Genomic DNA, 19,846 nt, shown 5'->3' with positions numbered 1-19,846 from the left:
AGTCTAGTCTTCCAATTAGTAGAACGACGCAGTAGTCTACACTATACCCTGTACCGGAATGTGTGACCGTGTGATAAAAAGTGAGTATAAAAGGTTAGCGAGGTTGAAACATAGTATATATACTACAGCGAAAAAAAACTAGGAAAGAAAATAAAGAAAGTAAGCAGACTTTGAATTTACTCTCTGACTTTGAGTAAGAGTTTTCCAACGTTAAATTCATGATAGTTCTCTTTTATACTGATATATAATAACAGTCGACCATTATTGCGTTTTTTTTTTTCAATGTGCGTTCTGAAATATTATTGTATATTTTCAGTAATGATTATTACATTGCAATAACATTAAAACCTGATGTACAACCACTTCAATATCGACAAAACTGAGCCAAGAAGAAAATCGCATTTTATTTACTTGTCCTACTTTATGGTATAGCTGTACACTATCCTTAAAAAATCCAATTTACTCTACGTTACTCAAGCTAAATTAAAAGTTGTTATCTATAAAAATATAATCAGGCTTAGCTTCACAGTGGTCATTTACAAGACTATGGATAAATTACTATACACAATATTTTTAAACTACTACGGTTTCCAACCGTCGTAAGACAGAGTTTTGATGCTTGATTTACGGATAGTTCAAATTTTTAGGTTATAAAAGTTGTAGCATGACAGCTGCCGAATTCTACAAATGGAACAATAAATAGTGGACAAAATTACTGTTTCAAATATCAGCAATTCTTCTACTGTGAAAACTGTGGAAATTCCATTATTTCGAGACGTAGTTCACGGAGAAAAAAATATAGTAAATTTTACTAAAAAATATGAGAATAATTACTAAATTTAGATAGTAATCTTGAAACGCTTACGATTTATATGAAAAATTCATAAATAGATAGGTAGGGGAGGGTGGGGCAGAGCGGCCCCCCTGAAATTTTGATAAAAAAAAAATTTTTTTTTTTTCGACTAATTAGTATAAATCCGATATGTTTGCGCATTTTTACCCCTACGCATGACATTTGGGGCAAAATGGACAAGCCCAAAATTTCGAAAAAGTGATTTTTTCATATTTTTATCATCAAATTAGAAAAAAATTAGTATAATTCCACATTTCTAGCCCTACACATAACACCTGGGGCAAAATGGACCAGCCAAAACTTCCAAAAAAATTTTTTTTGCATATTTTTCGGCCGTTTCTCTATGTAAGAGGCAAATTTGGTCACTAAAAATTTATGAAAATTAAATTTTTTTTTTTAGTTGATAAATTTTTGAAATAAAGTAAAACTATAGAATTGATTTTTTTTTTTATTAAATGACAATTATTAATTAAGGTAATCGAGAGTGAACGATTTATTACACTTTAAAAAATTTTTTTCGAGTAATATAAAACCAAAAATAGTTGTCAAGAGAAAGAAATACATTCTTAATGATGAAAACAATTTAAAAAAAAAAAAACGAAAAAAAAAATTTTTTTATCACTTTTTGAAGGGGGGCCGCTCTGCCCCACAAAAAAAAATTTTTTTTTTCTGAATTTTGGGAAAATGTCCATAAATTTGTTCGAAATAGGACAAAAGTAAAGTGATCTTATGGTTGAAAGCCACAAAAAATAATAATTGGCTTAAGAGGGCCGCTCTGCCCCACCCTCCCCTATATTTTACAACTCGTTTAATATTTTCTTATATACTGATTATAGAAAATCTACTATACTGCATATTAATTTTTGGTTATATTTAGTAAATTTTACTATATTAGAATGAAAGTGAATAAAGTTAAATTTTTAATCGCTTTTAACTTTTTATTATTATTGCTATCATTTTGATTATTATTGTGATCTATGTCATCTGTATTGGTGTTGGTGCCAATTTTTATTTTTTAAAAAATCACTTGTTTCAACCGAGATTCGAACCCTGATCTCCCGCGCGTGAGTCCTTTCCTATGCTTGACGGCCCGATGTCTCCTTTGAACAAAGGTTTCAGAACTTGTAATACATATTTGTATATGCTATCCCCAACAACTTTTAATTTTATCTATACACAGTATAATTTGCTATACAGATAGTAAAAAAATATAATCGTGTTAGGACAAAATACATTACGCATAATAATTTTTTATGTAATAATTGTCAACCAGTAAATTTTACTAAATGTTTTGTAATAATTAAAATACAGAATGTATTTATTCATATCTGTTACTAAATTTTACTATAATATTGTAGTTTTTACTATATTTTTTTCTCCATGTAATTTTCAGATCCATGTAAGACGTCCGTATAATAGAGTTTTATTTATAATAAAGTTGCATTCAACTAAAAATACATTACTACATTAGAAACAGTAACATTCGTTGTCTACAAATGTAATTACTTTGTTACAAGAAGTAGTTTTGATTATTAAAGTGCAAACTATAATCCTTAATTTTTTTAAACGAGGGCCCATCGATTCTAAGAGGTCAGAATCACGGAATCGTTTTTAATGCAAAAAATAAAGATTCTAAGAATTAGCTCATAGTAGCAGAGGTAAAATTGAATTGAAATAAAGAAAATACTCGTATGTATCTTGTAAAACACAACCGAGAGATAAATGAAGACTTGCAATAATAAAAGCTAGAAAATATAACATCTACAAATACAATCATGATAAAAAGCGGATTTGCTTGTACGTAGAAGGAACACAGAAGTTACCACAAAAAAGTGTAAGAGATAAGGCCAACAATCATAAATTTTAAAAATATGACAGACATGAATGTAAACGAAGGAGATGGATAAATAGATTTCCAGATCACAATCCGGAAGACATGCGAACTTAAAAAATGCCAAGTTATGTTTCATCTTGAATTTCATTATTTTCATTTGTAATGAAATTCGTTGATTGTAAATAAAAAAAAATCTCTATTGCATCTCGAATAATTTTTTGATTTTCTCGATCTAACAGAATATTCTAATAAAATGAAAATTTTAAGAAAAAAAAAATAAGGGTGACAAAAGATAACATTAACCCTTTCCCGGTTGACCTTGAGTCCCTACTTTCAATTTAAATCATACGTCTTCGTCTTAAAGCGAGAGAGCGCTAGCCTGTTGAGAAAAGAAGGGGCAGAAAAAATAGTAGAAGGGGGCGCATGCATGCACTACTACGAGTAAACTGTTACTCACCCGATTAAACCGTTACTCACACAGCCTTAACAACGAACTTTGATTGGCGCTACCCCCGTAGAGTTCACACCGATTCATTTCGATTCACACTTTCGGGAAAGGGTTAAAAAATTTTAATTGCAGCACTAACGTGTATATATATTTATATATATAGATCAGATATAGAGATCAGTTTATGAATGTGAGCAGAATTATGTTTTCCTAATTAAGCATGAATTCGGGCGTACGATATTTTTCTGATGCGGACCTTATTCGATGGCTTCACTTGGCGCAAACTTGGAATTTGGCATTCGAGCCTTCATATATGCGGTCCTATCAAAAAATCCATGTGGGATTGCATGGAAACCGATAGGAATCCACATAGACAAGTATAGGTTGATGTAGGAGTCCATAGCAATTAATATAAAAGTGAATGGATTTAGATAAGAATCCATGTAGGAATCCATGGGTACCTGGATCCCCATATTGAAAACGCCATGTGGAAACCCATGTAGGAATCTAGGCTGGATTCCTATATGGATTTTTTTGATAGTGTATATATATATATAGATGTGTATATTCATTTTTAAATAAATTGCAAGTTCCAATCAAACTGATTTAGTTCTAAGAACGTACCGTAATTCTCTTCGTAGATAATAGCAACCTTGGTCCAGTTTAGAAAAGACATCAAATCCTTGAATGCTTTATTCAGATGTTCTTGAGCTGGGTAAAGATTAATACTGAACTCTTTGAATGCAGGTTCAAAGTCCATTCTGGCTTCGAGATGTGGTACATCTAAAGCTTCACAAATGCTTTGAATATGCGCTCCCAATAACGGATCCGATGGCCCGAATATTCCCTGAACGGATCTCGATAATTGCTTGCAAGCTGTAATCATAAACAATAACAACAACATTAGTCGATATCCAATGAAATTCATTTCAATCCTTCTATAATAATCTTAAGTCCCTTGAAAATGATTTTATTTCAGGAAGAAATGTATTTTTTAATATATTCTTTGATCAAGAAAATTAAATTACTGAGATTAAAATATATAACATAGAAGCTGAGTAAAGTAAGTTTGTGTCAGCGGAAAATTATGAGAAAATTATATGTAAGCAAAGAATCTCTGGTCTTTCACTGAAACATTGCTATTACATCTACTCTGAGGTTTTTTTATCTGTCTGTAGCCGGATATTTCTTTGACCAGTAGTTTTATCAAAAGCTGTGTAAGCTTCAATGTAAGACCACTGGCCTTTCACGATAGTTAAATTCTGCTCTAGATTTTCTGCATAATTTAAGATGGATGATGCGGTATTTGATTTTCCAGCGATCTACATACAATGTATTCATGGATATTAAACTTTACTTTGTCGTGGCAACTCTCAAGTTAATGCCCACTATTTTCATGAAGTCATCTGAATTATTCAAAACTTGAAGGCAAAAAAAATGTCACCATGGATTTTGCAAATAAAAAAAGTATCGTAAGGTATCTTTCAATGTACTGTTCAAAAAGTGAATGTTTTCGTTCTTGAAATTCGTTACTGAAATTTCAAAGAAACTAAAAAAAATTTTTTTACACACCCTCCCGCCGGCATGGAAAAGCTATATCTTGTTAAAAATATATATGGAGAATATGTGATAAATATATGGCGGCAAAAATATATATGTTTTTTACATATTTTGAATAATATATTTCTTTTTATATAATGTTTTATATTTCTCTATATATATTATCTCATATATTGCTCAATATATTTTTGTCATATATGGATGGTATATATGTAATTTATAAAGTATAATATAATAAAATTTATATATATTTTGACTCATATAATTAGTGATATATTTTCGGTATATAATTGATCATACATGGAAGAACTTATATGTTTAAATCTATGGTTTGCGGTATATTGACGTTATATTTTTCCGATATATTAAAAATTATATTTTTCTCGATATATTAAAAATTATAGTCTTTATATACCTAGATTTTTTGAGAAACTGCCCGATAGCATAGAAATGAGAATTACAATCTAAAATGCATGGTTTTTATTATGTAACATACCATAGTACGAAAAATATGTACAGTACCATATATTTTGCAATATATTGGACGTTATATATTGCAAAATAAATGGAGTACCATATATTTTGCAATATACTGGAAAACTTATATAAAAAATGTACATCATACTGTATATTAATAAATATACTACTTTCAATACATTAAATCAACATATAATAAAAAAAATGTAAAATCTAAAACTAATTTCTTATAAACTAAAGTCTTAATTACTTTTTAATGGAAATATTTACAAAAATAAAAAATTGGCATTCGTTTGATTTTTGTTTATTAAAAAATAAAAAACGGCACAAAAATTATTTAATTTGTACAGAAGTGGTAAAAAACTTGAAAATAAATACATACAAATATATAAAATAAATAAATAAATAAAAATCAAGCAGTTGAACATCTGACATCTGAAGTATCATAAGTGACAGAGTTCGGGTTCCTGGCGTGATTTTTGAACCAACGTATCAACGACTTAAACTTCTCGAATAGTTGGTTTCGATATTCGAACCCCTCTGCGGTAACAGTAACGTATTCATAGTAACATAGAAATAGGGGCACATACGATAGTAAAAATTTTCCAGGATATTTTTTCGAAGCTGAAATAATGAAAGGAATTCTACCGGGATTTTCTTCCTTCTGTTTCCTCAATACTAGCTCAGCTTTGCCACCGGACCCAAGAACATCACTGCGATAGTACTTGGATTCAATTATTTCTTCGGCGTTATAAGCCATCGCGTTGATATGCGTCGCCATTATTTGATTCGGGCTTTCAAATTTTTTAGTGCCGATCCACAATCTTCGTCCCCTTGTATAATAATTCGGCTTATCCGTTTCAATTACTTCAACGTGCTGATAAATGTCATCAGTCACTTTCCAAGTTAATGTATAACGATCGTTTGAATTGCCGCTGACAATAGCTTCCCCTCGTTTCACATTCTTCAATAGTTTCTGAGCTTCAGGGGAACTTTGATTTTCCTAAAATTTTTAATCATAAATTATAATCAACGAAATAATTAAATACAGTAAATTAAAATAATTATTTAATTAAATTAAAAATTTATTTGACCAAATATATTTCATTTAAAATAATTATTTGATTCAAATTAAATTCAAAATTCGACTTCGATTATTTAAAAAAAAATGAAAAAAACTTACGGAATTCATTTTAGCAGGAATAATTTTTTGATACAGATGCTTTCAAACTTAAACAAGTAACTTCTGTAATAATGATCAACAGTAGGATGAAGTATGACCGTGATGCTCAAGGGCTACAGGACAACTAAACTACATCAGAGTGTCGGCTGCACCTTAAATAGGCAGCAAGTCCTTTTCGTTTAAAGGCCCAAATTAAGGAAGAGGGGACACTAATTGCAAGTTCATTGGTCAGAAGAATTTTACAAAAGTCATTTAAATGTCATTAGTACTTACAAAATTTAAATGGTAACTCAAAGGAGACTATTTATATTATAAGGGACAAAGATTTCGGCAGACAGACTAATTACGAATTTACTATGTTTTAAAAAACGGTTTCGCCCCGAATATACTTGCTGGGCTCATCAGTAAAGTTGATGCAAGTATATTCTACTTTAGACCGTATAAATGATGTTAATTTTGAAAAAATTAAAAATTAAAAATTAAAAAAATGAAAATTAAAAAAATTTTTTGGAAAAAAATGGAATGAAAAGTTAAAAAAAGATCATATTTTGTTTGACGAAGAATTTTCTATATGATGATGTTAAAGCAAGTATTCCAAATTTGCTGTCATATTTTCGAAAAATTCTATATGATTTATCTAGCCTAGTATTATTTAATTTTATGTGATTTTACTGAAACGACCAGGGTTTTTTTATTTTTTGTTAAAGGAATTACGGCTTTACTGGTCTTGTTTATTGACTTGTTAGATTAGATTCATCGTATTAATAAATACATGTGGAATAAATACATCTTCGTCAAACAAAATATGATCTTTTTTTAACTTTTCATTCCATTTTTTTCCAAAAAATTTTTTTAATTTTCATTTTTTTAATTTTTCATTTTTAATTTTTTCAAAACTAACATCATTTATACGGTCTAAAGTAGAATATACTTGCATCAACTTTACTGATGAGCCCAGCAAGTATATTCGGGGCGAAACCGTTTTTTAAAACAGTAAATTCAAGACTGATTTTATTCGATAAATGTATTTTATTACAGTGCGTACTAATAATATTAGTCCACATGTATTTATTAATACGATGAATCTAATCTAACAAGTCAATAAACAAGACCAGTAAAGCCGTAATTCCTTAAAAAAAAAAAAAAAAAAAAAAAAAAAAAAATATATATATATATATATATATAATTAATATATTGTAGCAATAAATTTTTTTTCAATATATTATCATACATTAATACGGCAAAAATATAAATATTATTTTATATATTGTGCAATATATAACATTATAATATTCATATATTTTGAAGTATATTTTTTCAAATATAAAGTTTTTTCATGCGGGCGGAAATAGCTACGATTACTTCCTATAGAACTTCATTTCTAAGAACGGACCGAAACCTATGAATTTTTTTTTTGAAAATTTCTAATTTTCATAGCAGAAAGTTAATAATTTATTAACTTGAAAAAATTTTTGTTCATATTGAACTTATAAAAAAAAAAAATAATTAGGTCACCAATTTTATTACACTCAAACTTTTTTCTCGACTGTTTTACTCAGATTAACCGTCTTGCCTCATAATTTTTTATATACACTCATTTTCTGATAATGTTATATCATACAGTGACATTTTTTTCTTTACATTATTTTTTGAGATTAGTCTTATTTTTCAGCGGAAAAAAAGTTTTTGCAATCGTCATTTCGGCACTTGAATGCACTTTTCTGGCAAATGTAATTTTTTGCGGCATTCATAATTTGTTTTTTTTTTTTGCTATGCATTTGCCTCTAAATTAGAACTGGTAATTTCTTAACAGAGACTATGATATGATTGGCGCTAACAATTTCCTTAATTACGGCCAGTAAACGTTGCATGTTATTATTTTTTTTATTTTCAAGTCGAAAAATCATCCAAAGTAAAAACAGCGAATGATAGAGATAAAAAAAAGTAATGAGTCTGATTCACAAATGGCATTTGGCAAGAGTATACCGTTATTGCTAGTATACCCTCGTCGACATTTAGAAGCTTATCATCCAGCTGTGGGGAGTTAAATCGTTTCAGTATAGTGATTACACCAGTTTTATATTTATAGAGCATTCTCTTAAGAAATATCTCTATACTGTTACTACTTATTCAAGAAAAAATAAAATTTTATTGTCTCTGTGTTGATTCAATTGTATTATACAAAATAAAAAAATTCACTGTTATTTTCATTACATTGTTGAGAATAGTTTTGTATCATTAATCTGTAAGAGGATAACAGTAATGAAAGAAAAAAGATATCCTAAGTAGAAAAAGAACCATTTTTCACACAATTGCTATAATAGTGAAAATATATAAAATCATATATGTTTGCAACAAAACAATATATGATATATTATATTGTATATTATAAAAAATCATATAGACATTTTGGCCGATTTAATATAAAATTATATACAGAAGTAAATATATGTATTCTATATATGTAACTTATGTGTTTTTTATATTAAGCTATGTATACATTTACATTTACCTTATAATATATTGTATTGATATATTTCCTTTTATATTCCAAAAATATAAAATTTTTATATGAAATGAAATATATGGTAGCATATTATGTATATTATATATGGCACCATATATTTTCTTTGTTATATTTAAGCATATATTTTATTCGGTGTATGTATATGTATATGGGTATATATATTCGCATCGAATTAACTAATTTTGAAAATTTTAACTGCAATTTAAAGAGTATATTAAAATTCAGATCTAATTTAATTGGAGTTGGTCATACGAATAAGAATCTTTTTTTTTCATACACAATATAAATATATGTTTTTATATATAATCAGAATATATTTTTCGTATATGATAGAAATATATATTTTTATGTATAAAAAAAATATAGTTTTCGTATATGAGAAGAATATATGTTTTCATATATGTTAAAAATATATTTTTTGTCTATGATTGACATATATATTTTATATATGCTAAACATATACGGACTCGTGTATGATGAATATTATATTTTTTAATATAAAAAAAATATATTAGAAATTATAGTTTAATTGGCCACATATATTTTCTGATATTTATCATATATTTTGACCATATTTGTTATTTTCATACGGGCAAGAAAATTGGAAGTTTTCAAAAAAACGGAAAGTTATTGGTGTCGGTCAGATTTTTGAAAACCAATTTTTGAACAGATCTCGGTATGCTTATGTTTTCTTATTGTAAGTCTAAATAGATTTTAGTTACGTTTTCGATTTATGATACTCCAATCTACGTTTTGAATAGGTTGAAAGCTGTCGAATTGAGTTTTTAACGTCCAAAACGTTAAGTTTACGTTTAAAACGTTCAATTTACGTCTAATATTACGACTTGGGAACAGATATTGTATTTCTTCATGTTCCAAACTTGTAGTTATAAATTCAACAAAACACCGAACAGGAAAACAATGTTTGTTATTTTAGTCACTAGTTGCAATAGAATTGTATTTTACTACACGGTCTTTTAGAAATGTTATCCTATGCATTGATTTTGAAAATGAATTCAAATTTTATAGCTTACGTAGCATTGAGCTACAAATATATTGCTTATTCATCGTGTATTACTCGGAAATGCTTGGTGCACTCGTCGACATGCGTAGTGGTTGAATTAATTGGGACATTCTGAAAATCGCATGGAACTGATAGTAATAGAGAGATGTAATAGTTGAACACTTAGCCCATCGGCGTTGGTTTATTTCAACCATTATGCCACCACAAATATATATACTAGTAATTTATTATACAGCTATTATGATTATTTAAATATATCGAAGCTAAAGCCTGCCTCTCTATTGAGGTGATTACTTGTTTGACTCAATTTAATTTGATTTTACACTGCATATAATAAAATAAAGTAGTGTTAAGAGTACACCATTAAAGAGAGAATAAGGTCAATGGAATTTCAGATCGACTTGATACAATATTCATGAAAAATTACAATTCAATTTTTTATTTTAATCATATCAATTGGTTTGTTCGTTTGCAAACACTATTATAACTTCGAAAGCAATTTCATTTTTTTCCATTTTTCTCAAATAAATTTCGATTGAGTTATTCAATTCTGTTCAAATTAATATCGTATGATAAATTAGACATCAGCACAAAAAGTTTTTCTAGGTAAGTCGATATTTTTGTCTATCTAGCTCTCTATTACTAATACCCGGGTCGAAAAATTAGATCTGTTTTAAAATTAATGATAAATTCAAATATTTTTCTTGAATTTAACTTTATAAATCGTATTAATTTTATACAAGAATTTAATCTGTTTTTGCCCGTACTATTCCTTATCTAGGCCAATATCAGACTTATTTTCGTATGATATTTAGTCTGTTTTAAACCGCGTTTAGACTAAAAATAGCCTTTTTTATTATAACTCGTGGTCTGTGTTCAATTGTTTTTAAGGACAAAAACAGACTTTAATTACTATAATTTTTAGTCTGTTTTTAATCGCTTTTAGATCAAAAACAGGACTTTTTACAAATATGAATAATAATAATAATATAGATTCATAAATTTATTTTAATTTTCTTAATATTTGAAACATGCTAATGCGCTTCCGTAATAAGTTATCACAAGAATTTTGATGGTATCTAATGCCAAAATATTTTCGATTTTATCCAGTAAACAAGAAAAATTTCTTGACATTTTAAGAGTTATATTATTACTTTTATTTAATACTATAAATATTCAGTCAAGACAACTAAAACATAAAGCTGTCAAACTTTCATTAACTGTCGACACTTTTAAACAAAAGACACTAATTAAATAGTAAACAAAACATAATCAATTCTGTGACTTAATATATTTTTTATAAATATTTCCCATAAATAAAAATATTATAAGTCTATGCTTTAATCTAGTTTAATCATTGCAAATTTTCAGAACTAAAATTTTTTAAAGTTCAAGAATTAAGCTGGTTTTGTCTGCCCGTAACGCAATTCTTTGTTAAAACAACAGATCAAAAACAGCTTAAAATTTTTATAAAAGTTCAAAAACAGATCAAATAATCTAATTCGACTAAAATCAGATCAAATTTTTGGTCTGGGTAGATCAAAAACAGATTAAACATTAATAGAAGTTCAATAACAGACCAAATAGTCCAAATACCGTCCAGTTAGACTAAAATCAGATCAAATTTTTCGACCCGGGTATCGCCCTTACGGAAAAATACTATTGAACGCTCCCGGGTCAAAAATAAAACTTGATTTAGACTTGGTTTACTAAGTCAAAATTGGGAGCCGTTTTTCACAAGACAAACTCGACTTTTTTTTACGAAGATATGAAATACATTGAGTTTTCGCCTTGGTTTAGACTTAACTGGCTTACTTAGTCACGATTTAAGACGAAAAAGTTGAAATCAAGTCGAAATTGACTTGGTTTAGACTTATTCGACTTAAATCTTAAGACGAAAAAGTCAAGATCAAGTCGAAATTGACTTGATTTAGACTTATTCGACTTAAAATATAAGGCGATAAAGTCTAAATCAAGTCGAAAATGACTTGATTTAGACTTATTCAACTTAAATTATAAGACGAAAAAGTCAAAACTAAGGTGAAATAATTTTTGTATATAAAGGCGGAAGTAATATTACTTAATTAAGTTGAAACTAAGATGAAAAAATTTCAAAAAGTTGAAATAAATTAAATTTAAGTCGAAAAAGTCGAGATCTTATCGAAAAATCGTCTTTAAATCGATAACTTCAAAAGAAAATAAGGCGAAGCGAGCCTGAATCTAGTTTTATTTTTGACCCGGGCTATTAGAGAATAGTAATCAAAAACGAATGATCTAGTATTTTCGCGCACTAATGATTTAGTGTCATTATTTGGTTTAGTTAGAAAGGATTAAATTCCCTGTGTTAATGGATATTTTTGAATTTTCATAACAATAGTTCGGAATCAATATTTTTAACATGACATTAATTCTTAAGCTGTACTTTTCGAAGCGTTTCAAACTTTTTATTATGCTCTTATCATTACTTGTTTCTTATTGAAATTTAAATAGCCGTAAATTGGAAATGACTTGAACAGATTTATGACAATGTTTACGTCGGCATTGTTGAGAGAGTTGTTGTACGGCAGTTTTTTAATTATGATGCATTGAGTGCCATATTGAGATTTATCACGAGAGATTTAATCAATAACGAGGGAAAATTGAAGTTATGCTAGTATTATTATTGTGTGACAAACGTAAATCATAATATTTAATTGATAATTGTTAAGTTTCAGATATCACGATGTTGAAATTATTACCGTTAAATGTCTTGCTTCAAATAATACATTAGTTGATTCTAAACAAGTTTGTTACGCAAAACATCTAGATGGCGAGGTATTGAAAATAGTTCGACTATTCACAAAAGGAGACGTACGTTTCATAGGAAAATCGTAGACAGAGCAATGAATTGGTTAAAAAATCCTAGAATATTTTTTTCAGTTTTTCTATGACAGTCTGCAAATTTAAAGTTCGGTTGTAAGAAAAGTTTAATTAAAATCTAAAAAATATTATGATTTTTGAGTTACAAAGATAAAGGATGAGCAATAACTCTGTCGTCAAAAATAAAAGTAGACTTAAAATAAGCCATTTATTCCACGATTTCTAGAGATTTATACGACAGAATTTTCGCAGATATTTTAACCGCAAATCTGACCAATTTTTATAGGTCTTAGTGAGTCCACTGTACTGTGTAGAGAAAAATAATTGATGAGATGCTATGAGATTTGCAATTTTCGTAAGAAGTGTCATTTTTTCTGTGACTGATGTTTCAAGAAGCTACTACGTGGACAAGTACATATATTTTTGGTTTATAAATGCAATTTAGTGTAGGGCAGAGCAGGGCTAGTTGATCATAGGGGCAAGTTGTGCAATCGAAATATCTCGAAAACTAAACGACTCACAATAAACGTTTAAATGGTGAAAAGCAAGGGTTACGGAAAGAAGATATGTTGTTAGTGTTCGAGAAACAAAGCGAGGATATCGTGAGGGGGACATGCCACTGGTCGGCAGTTCCTCACATGGATAGCCTCAGTCAAATTTATTGCGCAAAGGAACTAATACGTTTCATTTTCGTATTATTATGTTGTAATTTTATAGCGTGGTGAATAAATTAAAATCGATTTAAAACACCAAAATTGGTTACTATATAAAATGGGGCGCAATAAAATGTTAAGTATTGAAGAAATTAATAAAATTAATTTTTTACTTAATCAAAATTTTTTCTCATCATGAAATCGCTAGAAGAGTGAATAGAAGTGCTAAAGTTATTAATAATTTCGTGAAAAACAATGAAAACTACGGAAAAAATTATAAAGGTCGAACGAAATTCGCAACAACGCCAAGGGAACGTCGAATGATAATTCGTGCGCATCTAATTCCATTAAGACTGTGAGGCAAATAGCGGCAGAAGTTGGAACAGCAGCATCTATTTCAACTGTAACAAGAGTGATAAGACGGGCAAAGCATCTAAAGAGAATGAAATTGAAGAAAAAATCGGCTTTGAATCAAAAACACACATCAGCACGACTTTTATTCGTAAAAGAACATATGAGTTGGATAGATAAATGGCCACAAGTAATTTTTTCAGATGAAATAAAATTTAGTTTAGATAGCCCTGATGGATGTTACTATTACTTTTATAATTTGCGGAAGGAAGAAAAAATTTTGATTAAGAATCAGATATTGAAAAAAATAGGTGAGGCTATCCAACCAACGCGGACTGTATATAGTTATGTTTCAATCAAGTATACTTATATTGGATACTCGTAAATTTAATATCACTACAACTATGCATGTATGTCATATAAATAGACACATTTTATGCTCCGATAGACGGTGTTTATTTATAACAAGCAAATTTCTCATTTATTGTGATGTTACTATTTGCATAATCGCATAAATTATATTAAAGTACACAATACATTCAAACAAAATATTCATATTAGATCTGTATCATATCGTAAAAACATGTTTATTTATTGTCTCAGGCATATTTAGTACTGTCATTTTGTTTTATTTATAAGCAACTATTTTTTGGAGTCTTCAGCAAAACACTAAAATATAAATCAATTTTAAAATAAAATTTTGACATTAAGACAGAACTCTTAAACTTTGTATGCTTATACAATTTATGTGACGACTTTTATTTGTTGATGCTTTTTATTATACTGACCTTTTTTGGATGTTCTGAAAGAGTCGTCTTTTGGCACGTATTGAATATCATATACAAGTGTTGTATTCGGTAGAATACTTTTATCCTTGTTGATCCTATATACCGCGTACTTGAATGCCAACTCTGAGGGACTGTCTTTCTGATCCTCCGTAAATATTGCACCTAAAACAAATGAAAAGGTCATTAAAAAAAATTTTAACTTTTTACACTTCTTACTTTCAGAGCTTTTATTTCTTATCATCTAGTATAAAGGTTTCATAAATTCGAATGACCTATCTTTAAATAGCCAACTAATAGTAGTAATATATAACAAAAAAAACTGAGAGAAGAAGTTTCTGTTGAAAACAAACCCGTCGGTTAAATAATGACAGGCATTTGTATACAGCGGACGACAGACAAGTTTTCTGAAAGTAATGCCGTCCTTGTAATTATGGCTGTTTTTCAATGATCGGCGTCGTTACGAAAACTAAAATATCTTTATTATAACTGGGACCAGGATTTTTGCGTTAATTTAAAAATAATGAATAATTAGTGATGTGATATTTTTTATTTTACGGGGGAAATATTGGTCTCATTAAAAAATTTTTCGAACAAAAATTGTAAAAAATTTAATTTTATAAAAAAAATGTCTCTTATAATTTTCTTATACAATCAATATTTTTACCAAAATTTCAAAATTAAGATTTTCATAATTAACAAAATTTTGAATGATTCATTATGAATCTTAATTTTTAAATTACGGTAAAAATATTGATCGTATAAGAAAATCATAAGAGACATTTTTTTAATAAAATTAAATTTCCTACAATTTTTCTTCGAAAACTTTTTTACTAAAACCGATATTATCTCCGTAATATCAAAAATTTGAACTACTTATTTCAAAAATGAGGCGAAAATCTTGTCCCTAATTATAACTTATTTTTGGTGTTCATTCAACAAAATTTCAGTGCTTGATTTAGCAATGTTAAAAATTCATTCAATTAAGTATTTGAATCAATTGAGTAATTTAATTATTTGACTATCACATAAATTCGATCGAAAAAAAAAATAATAATTTGGAAAATTTAAAAGTGCACGTCTCGAACCCTCATTCAATGGTTCGAATAGTTACCCCGATTAAGGAATCGAATTTGGAATGATTTTAGATGACGTAACTCTTAAGCATTTTGAATCATTCCAACCCTGTTGGCTCCGAATTACGGTAATTTTCCGCAATTTACCATAAAACACGGAAAAGTTACCGCATTCTACGGTAGTTTGCGGTTATTTACGGCAATTTACAGTTATACAGTGCAATGCTTCACTTTACGGTAAAGTACCGCAGGCTTGCAACACTTTTACGGTTCAAATGCCGTACTTTTGCCAGAAAATACCGTACGTTTACCGTAAAATAGCGTAAATTTTGTAATTCTTTCGAACACCGTACTCTCTTAAAATGAATCAGTGAAAAATAAAGTACCTGCGGGTAATAAGGCCTAATTGACAGAAATGATATTTAAAATAATCGCTTCCGCTAAAGGCTACTCTAGTAGAAGGGTCTTGCATAGAGATGTTACGACGAGTTTATAGAGTCCCGATACCATGTTCCCTGTCTTCTATATTTCATCATCCGTCATATGCTGTCGTAGCGCAGAAGAAATTATAAAAAACAATCTAGTCTTCTAACCCTTAAAAAGGATACTGATAGTTTTAAGTGCTGTTGAGCAAAGCGATCTAGTTTTCTGACTCTTAAAAAGTATTGTTGCTAAATTTAAGTGATGATTTATTTTTTATACCAATTTTATTAAGTATAGTTCAACTATTACAGTTTAGTTAACCCGTCGGCCTTACCCGGGTCAAAAAATTATATCTGTTTTAAAATAAATGATAAATTCAAATATTTTTCCTTTAATTCAAGTTTCTAAATCGTATTTATTTTATATAAGAATTTAATCTGTTTTTGCCCGTACTATTCCTTATCCAGGCTAATATCAGACTTATTTTCGTATGATATTGAGTCTGTTTTAAATCGCGTTTAGACTAAAAACAGACTTTTTTATTATAATTATTGGTCTGTGTTCAATTGTTTTTAAGGACAAATACAGGACTTTTTATAAATATAAATAATAATAATAATCTAGATTTATTAATTTAAAACATGCTAATGCGCTTCCATAATAAGATGTCACACAGAGAAAATGTTGGCTCGAAACCTACCAATTTTTACAATGCTGTCGACTTAACTTGAAACAGGGAGTAAAGCATCCAAAAAATTATCGTGCTCTTACAAAAAATGATTATACTGTATCACATTACTTATTACGCCCGAGAAACTTATCGATGAGCTTCAATATCAATTACTTCCATACATTATAATAATTTTGATGCAGCATAATAATTTTTTAGAAGAGTATAGTAATTTTTTGGATACTTTACTTTCTGTTTCAAGTTTGGTCGACAGCATAATAAAAATTGGTAGATTTCGAGCCAACATTTTTCTCCGTAGCACAAAAATTTTGATGTTTTCTTATGCCAAAATATTTTCAATTTTATCCAGTGAATAAGAGAAAATTCTTGACATTTTAAGAGTTGTTTTATCACTTTTATTCAATGATATAAATATTCAATGAAGACAACTAAAAAATTAAGCTGTCAAATTTTCATTAACTGCCGACATTTTTAAACAAAAGACACTAAATAAATAGTAAACAAAACATAATCAATTCTGTAACTTAATATATTTTTTATAAATATTGCCCATAAATAAAAATATTACAAGTCCATGATTAAATCTAGTTTAGTCCTTGCAAATTTTCAGAGCTAAAATTTTTTAAAGTTCAAGAATTAATCTAGTTTTGTCTGCCCGTAACGCAATTATTTTTTTATACAACTGATCAAAAACAGCTTAAAATTTTTATAAACGATCAAAAACAGATCAAGTAGTCCAATTAGACTAAAATCAGTTCAAATTTTTCGGCCTGGGTAGATCAAAAACAGATTAAAATTTTTATCGAAGTTCAATAACAGACCAAGTAGTCCAAATACAGTCCGTTAGACAAAAATCAGATCAAATTTTTCGACCCGGGTTATTACCCTATCGTAGTTAAATAAGGCCTATTCGTATGGTTTTTGTAAAAGTTTAATTTTTTGTTTGTTTATGGTAAAAATCACCATTACTTCATATATTTTATGGCTAATGTATTGATATAAAGATTAATGATACATTTCGATAATTAAATGCAATATTTTCCATTCCATTCAAAATCTCCCTTAGCTAGGCCTTATTATCCACCGGTACCTTATTCACTGCATAAATAGTTTCTAGTATATCAGATTGAATCAGTGATATACTTGAGACTGACTCGCAGTGAATATTCACTGATTTGCAGCACTTTTCACTGATTCATTTTAAAAGAGTAAACTACGATGATAATCATAATTTACCGTAATTCGGAGCCGCCAGAAATTATCTGAATTATTTTGCTGTCGAGCATAAATTTTTGAGAATCGTTTGAAATCCTAAATCATTCAAAATCAACGAAATATTATTTTATAATTTAAACTCTTGAATCATATAAAATTAAACTGGATGAGGAAATGATATCGCAATTTTTGGTTCCTAATATTGTTAATTGAACAATTATCTATAGTGATCTCGATTCTCTGTATGGTCAATTTTTTTCATAGAAAATAGAGAAAAAAATTTAGAAATAAGACATTTTCGATCTACCTCTAGGGTATGTACAGTTGAGCTTCAATTGAAATGGGTTTGCGCTGTATCAGTAGACATTGGAGAAACCAATGGCTATTACAATACTTGCGCGGAACAATGGGAAATATCGAACGTTAGTGAGAGAAGAATCGGAGTAGAGAATAAAATACCTAAACAAATTGTATTAGAAGATAATGGAGATCGGCAGTAGTACCTATCGTTTTGTTATAGAAGACAATTCAATAGCAATAAGAGTGACTATTGTTTGTGAAAATTTAAATTTTCAAAATTATAATATTAAAATTATATTTTATGGTTGATATAAGACTGAACAAGGAAAAAGTTATAATGAACTTTTTAAATTAAAAATAATATAATTAACGTAGTCGAAATTATTAATTTCATATATTTTTTCGTATAGCCTCTGTGTGCCTCGTCACAATATTGTAATTAAAATTTTCATTTTAATGAAATTAAATGTAAGAGAGTAAAAACGCGTAACATTGAGTATAGACACAATAGTTACAAAGGGTTGCTTTAGATTATGAATCCATTGTTTTTTGTAATGGAGGAAACACTTTTTGAAGTGAAATTATTTTTTGAATACATCGAGCTGGACGCGAATCAAAAGTTCTTTTATTAAATTAGTGTAGTATTATATCATTATTAATTATTTTTAAATACTTGTGAAATAGTTTGTACTGACAATGGAATTTTTCAAAATAATGAAATTTTTCACAGCAAACAAAAATTATTAATGTCTTTCAATTTGTCGAATAAGTTAGTTGTTATCCCAGGTCGCAAAATTTGACCTGATTTCAGTCTAATTGGATTATTTGATCTGTTTTTGATCTTTTATGAAAAATTTTAAGCTGTTTTTGATCTGTTGTTTTAAAAATCAATTGCGTTGCGGGCAGACAAAACTAAATTAATTCTTGAACTTTAATAAATTTTAGTTCTGAAAATTTGCCAGGACTAAACTAGATTAAATCATGGATTTGTAATATTATTATTTATGGGCAATACTTATGAAAAATATATGAAGTTAAAGAATTGATTATGTTTTGTTTACTATTTATTTAGTGTCTTTTGTTTAAAAATTTCGACAGCTAATGAAAGTTTGACAGCTTTATGTTTTAATTGTCTTGACTGAATATTTATAGTATTGAATAAAAGTAATAAAATAACTCTTAAAATGTCAAGAAATTTTTCTTATTTACTGGATAAAATCGGAAATATTTTGGCGTTAGAAACCATCAAAATTCTTGTGACATCTTGTTACGGAAGCGTATTAGCATGTTTCAAATATCAAGAAAATTAAAATAAATTTATGAATCTATATTATTATTATTATTATTTATATTTGTAAAAAGTCCTATTTTTGATCTAAAAGCGATTAAAAACAGACTAAAAATTATAGTAAATAAAGTCTGTTTTTGTCCTTAAAAACAATTGAACACAGACCTCGAGTTATAATAAAAAAGACTATTTTTAGTCTAAACGCGATTTAAAACAGACTAAATATCATACGAAAATAAGTCTATTGGCCAGGATAAGGAATAGTACGGGTAAAAACAGATTAAATTCTTATATAAAAT

General features: G+C 28.3%; 1 protein-coding gene across 11 annotated transcripts in view; it reads right to left on the bottom strand.

The window, feature by feature from the left end:
* The window catches only part of LOC130676567 (glutamate receptor ionotropic, kainate 2-like), a 297,696-nt gene that overhangs the window by 128,473 nt on the left and 149,377 nt on the right, over positions 1-19,846 (bottom strand). For all 11 annotated transcript variants that reach the window (XR_008991438.1, XR_008991439.1, XR_008991440.1 and 8 more), the window contains exons 3-4: positions 14,558-14,719; positions 3,760-4,011 (exon numbers count right to left, since the gene is read on the bottom strand). Coding sequence is in view for 8 of the 11 variants with exons in the window: in XM_057482888.1 (XP_057338871.1) it covers positions 3,760-4,011; positions 14,558-14,719 (414 nt within the window). In the remaining 3 variants the exon portion in view is untranslated. The remainder of the gene's footprint in view (positions 1-3,759; positions 4,012-14,557; positions 14,720-19,846) is intronic.

This window comes from Microplitis mediator, chromosome 10 (genome assembly GCF_029852145.1).
Source record: "Microplitis mediator isolate UGA2020A chromosome 10, iyMicMedi2.1, whole genome shotgun sequence".
Classification (NCBI taxonomy): Eukaryota; Metazoa; Arthropoda; class Insecta; order Hymenoptera; family Braconidae; genus Microplitis; species Microplitis mediator.
Note: the sequence above shows the minus strand (reverse complement) of the source record. Positions and strands in the feature narration are given on the sequence as shown.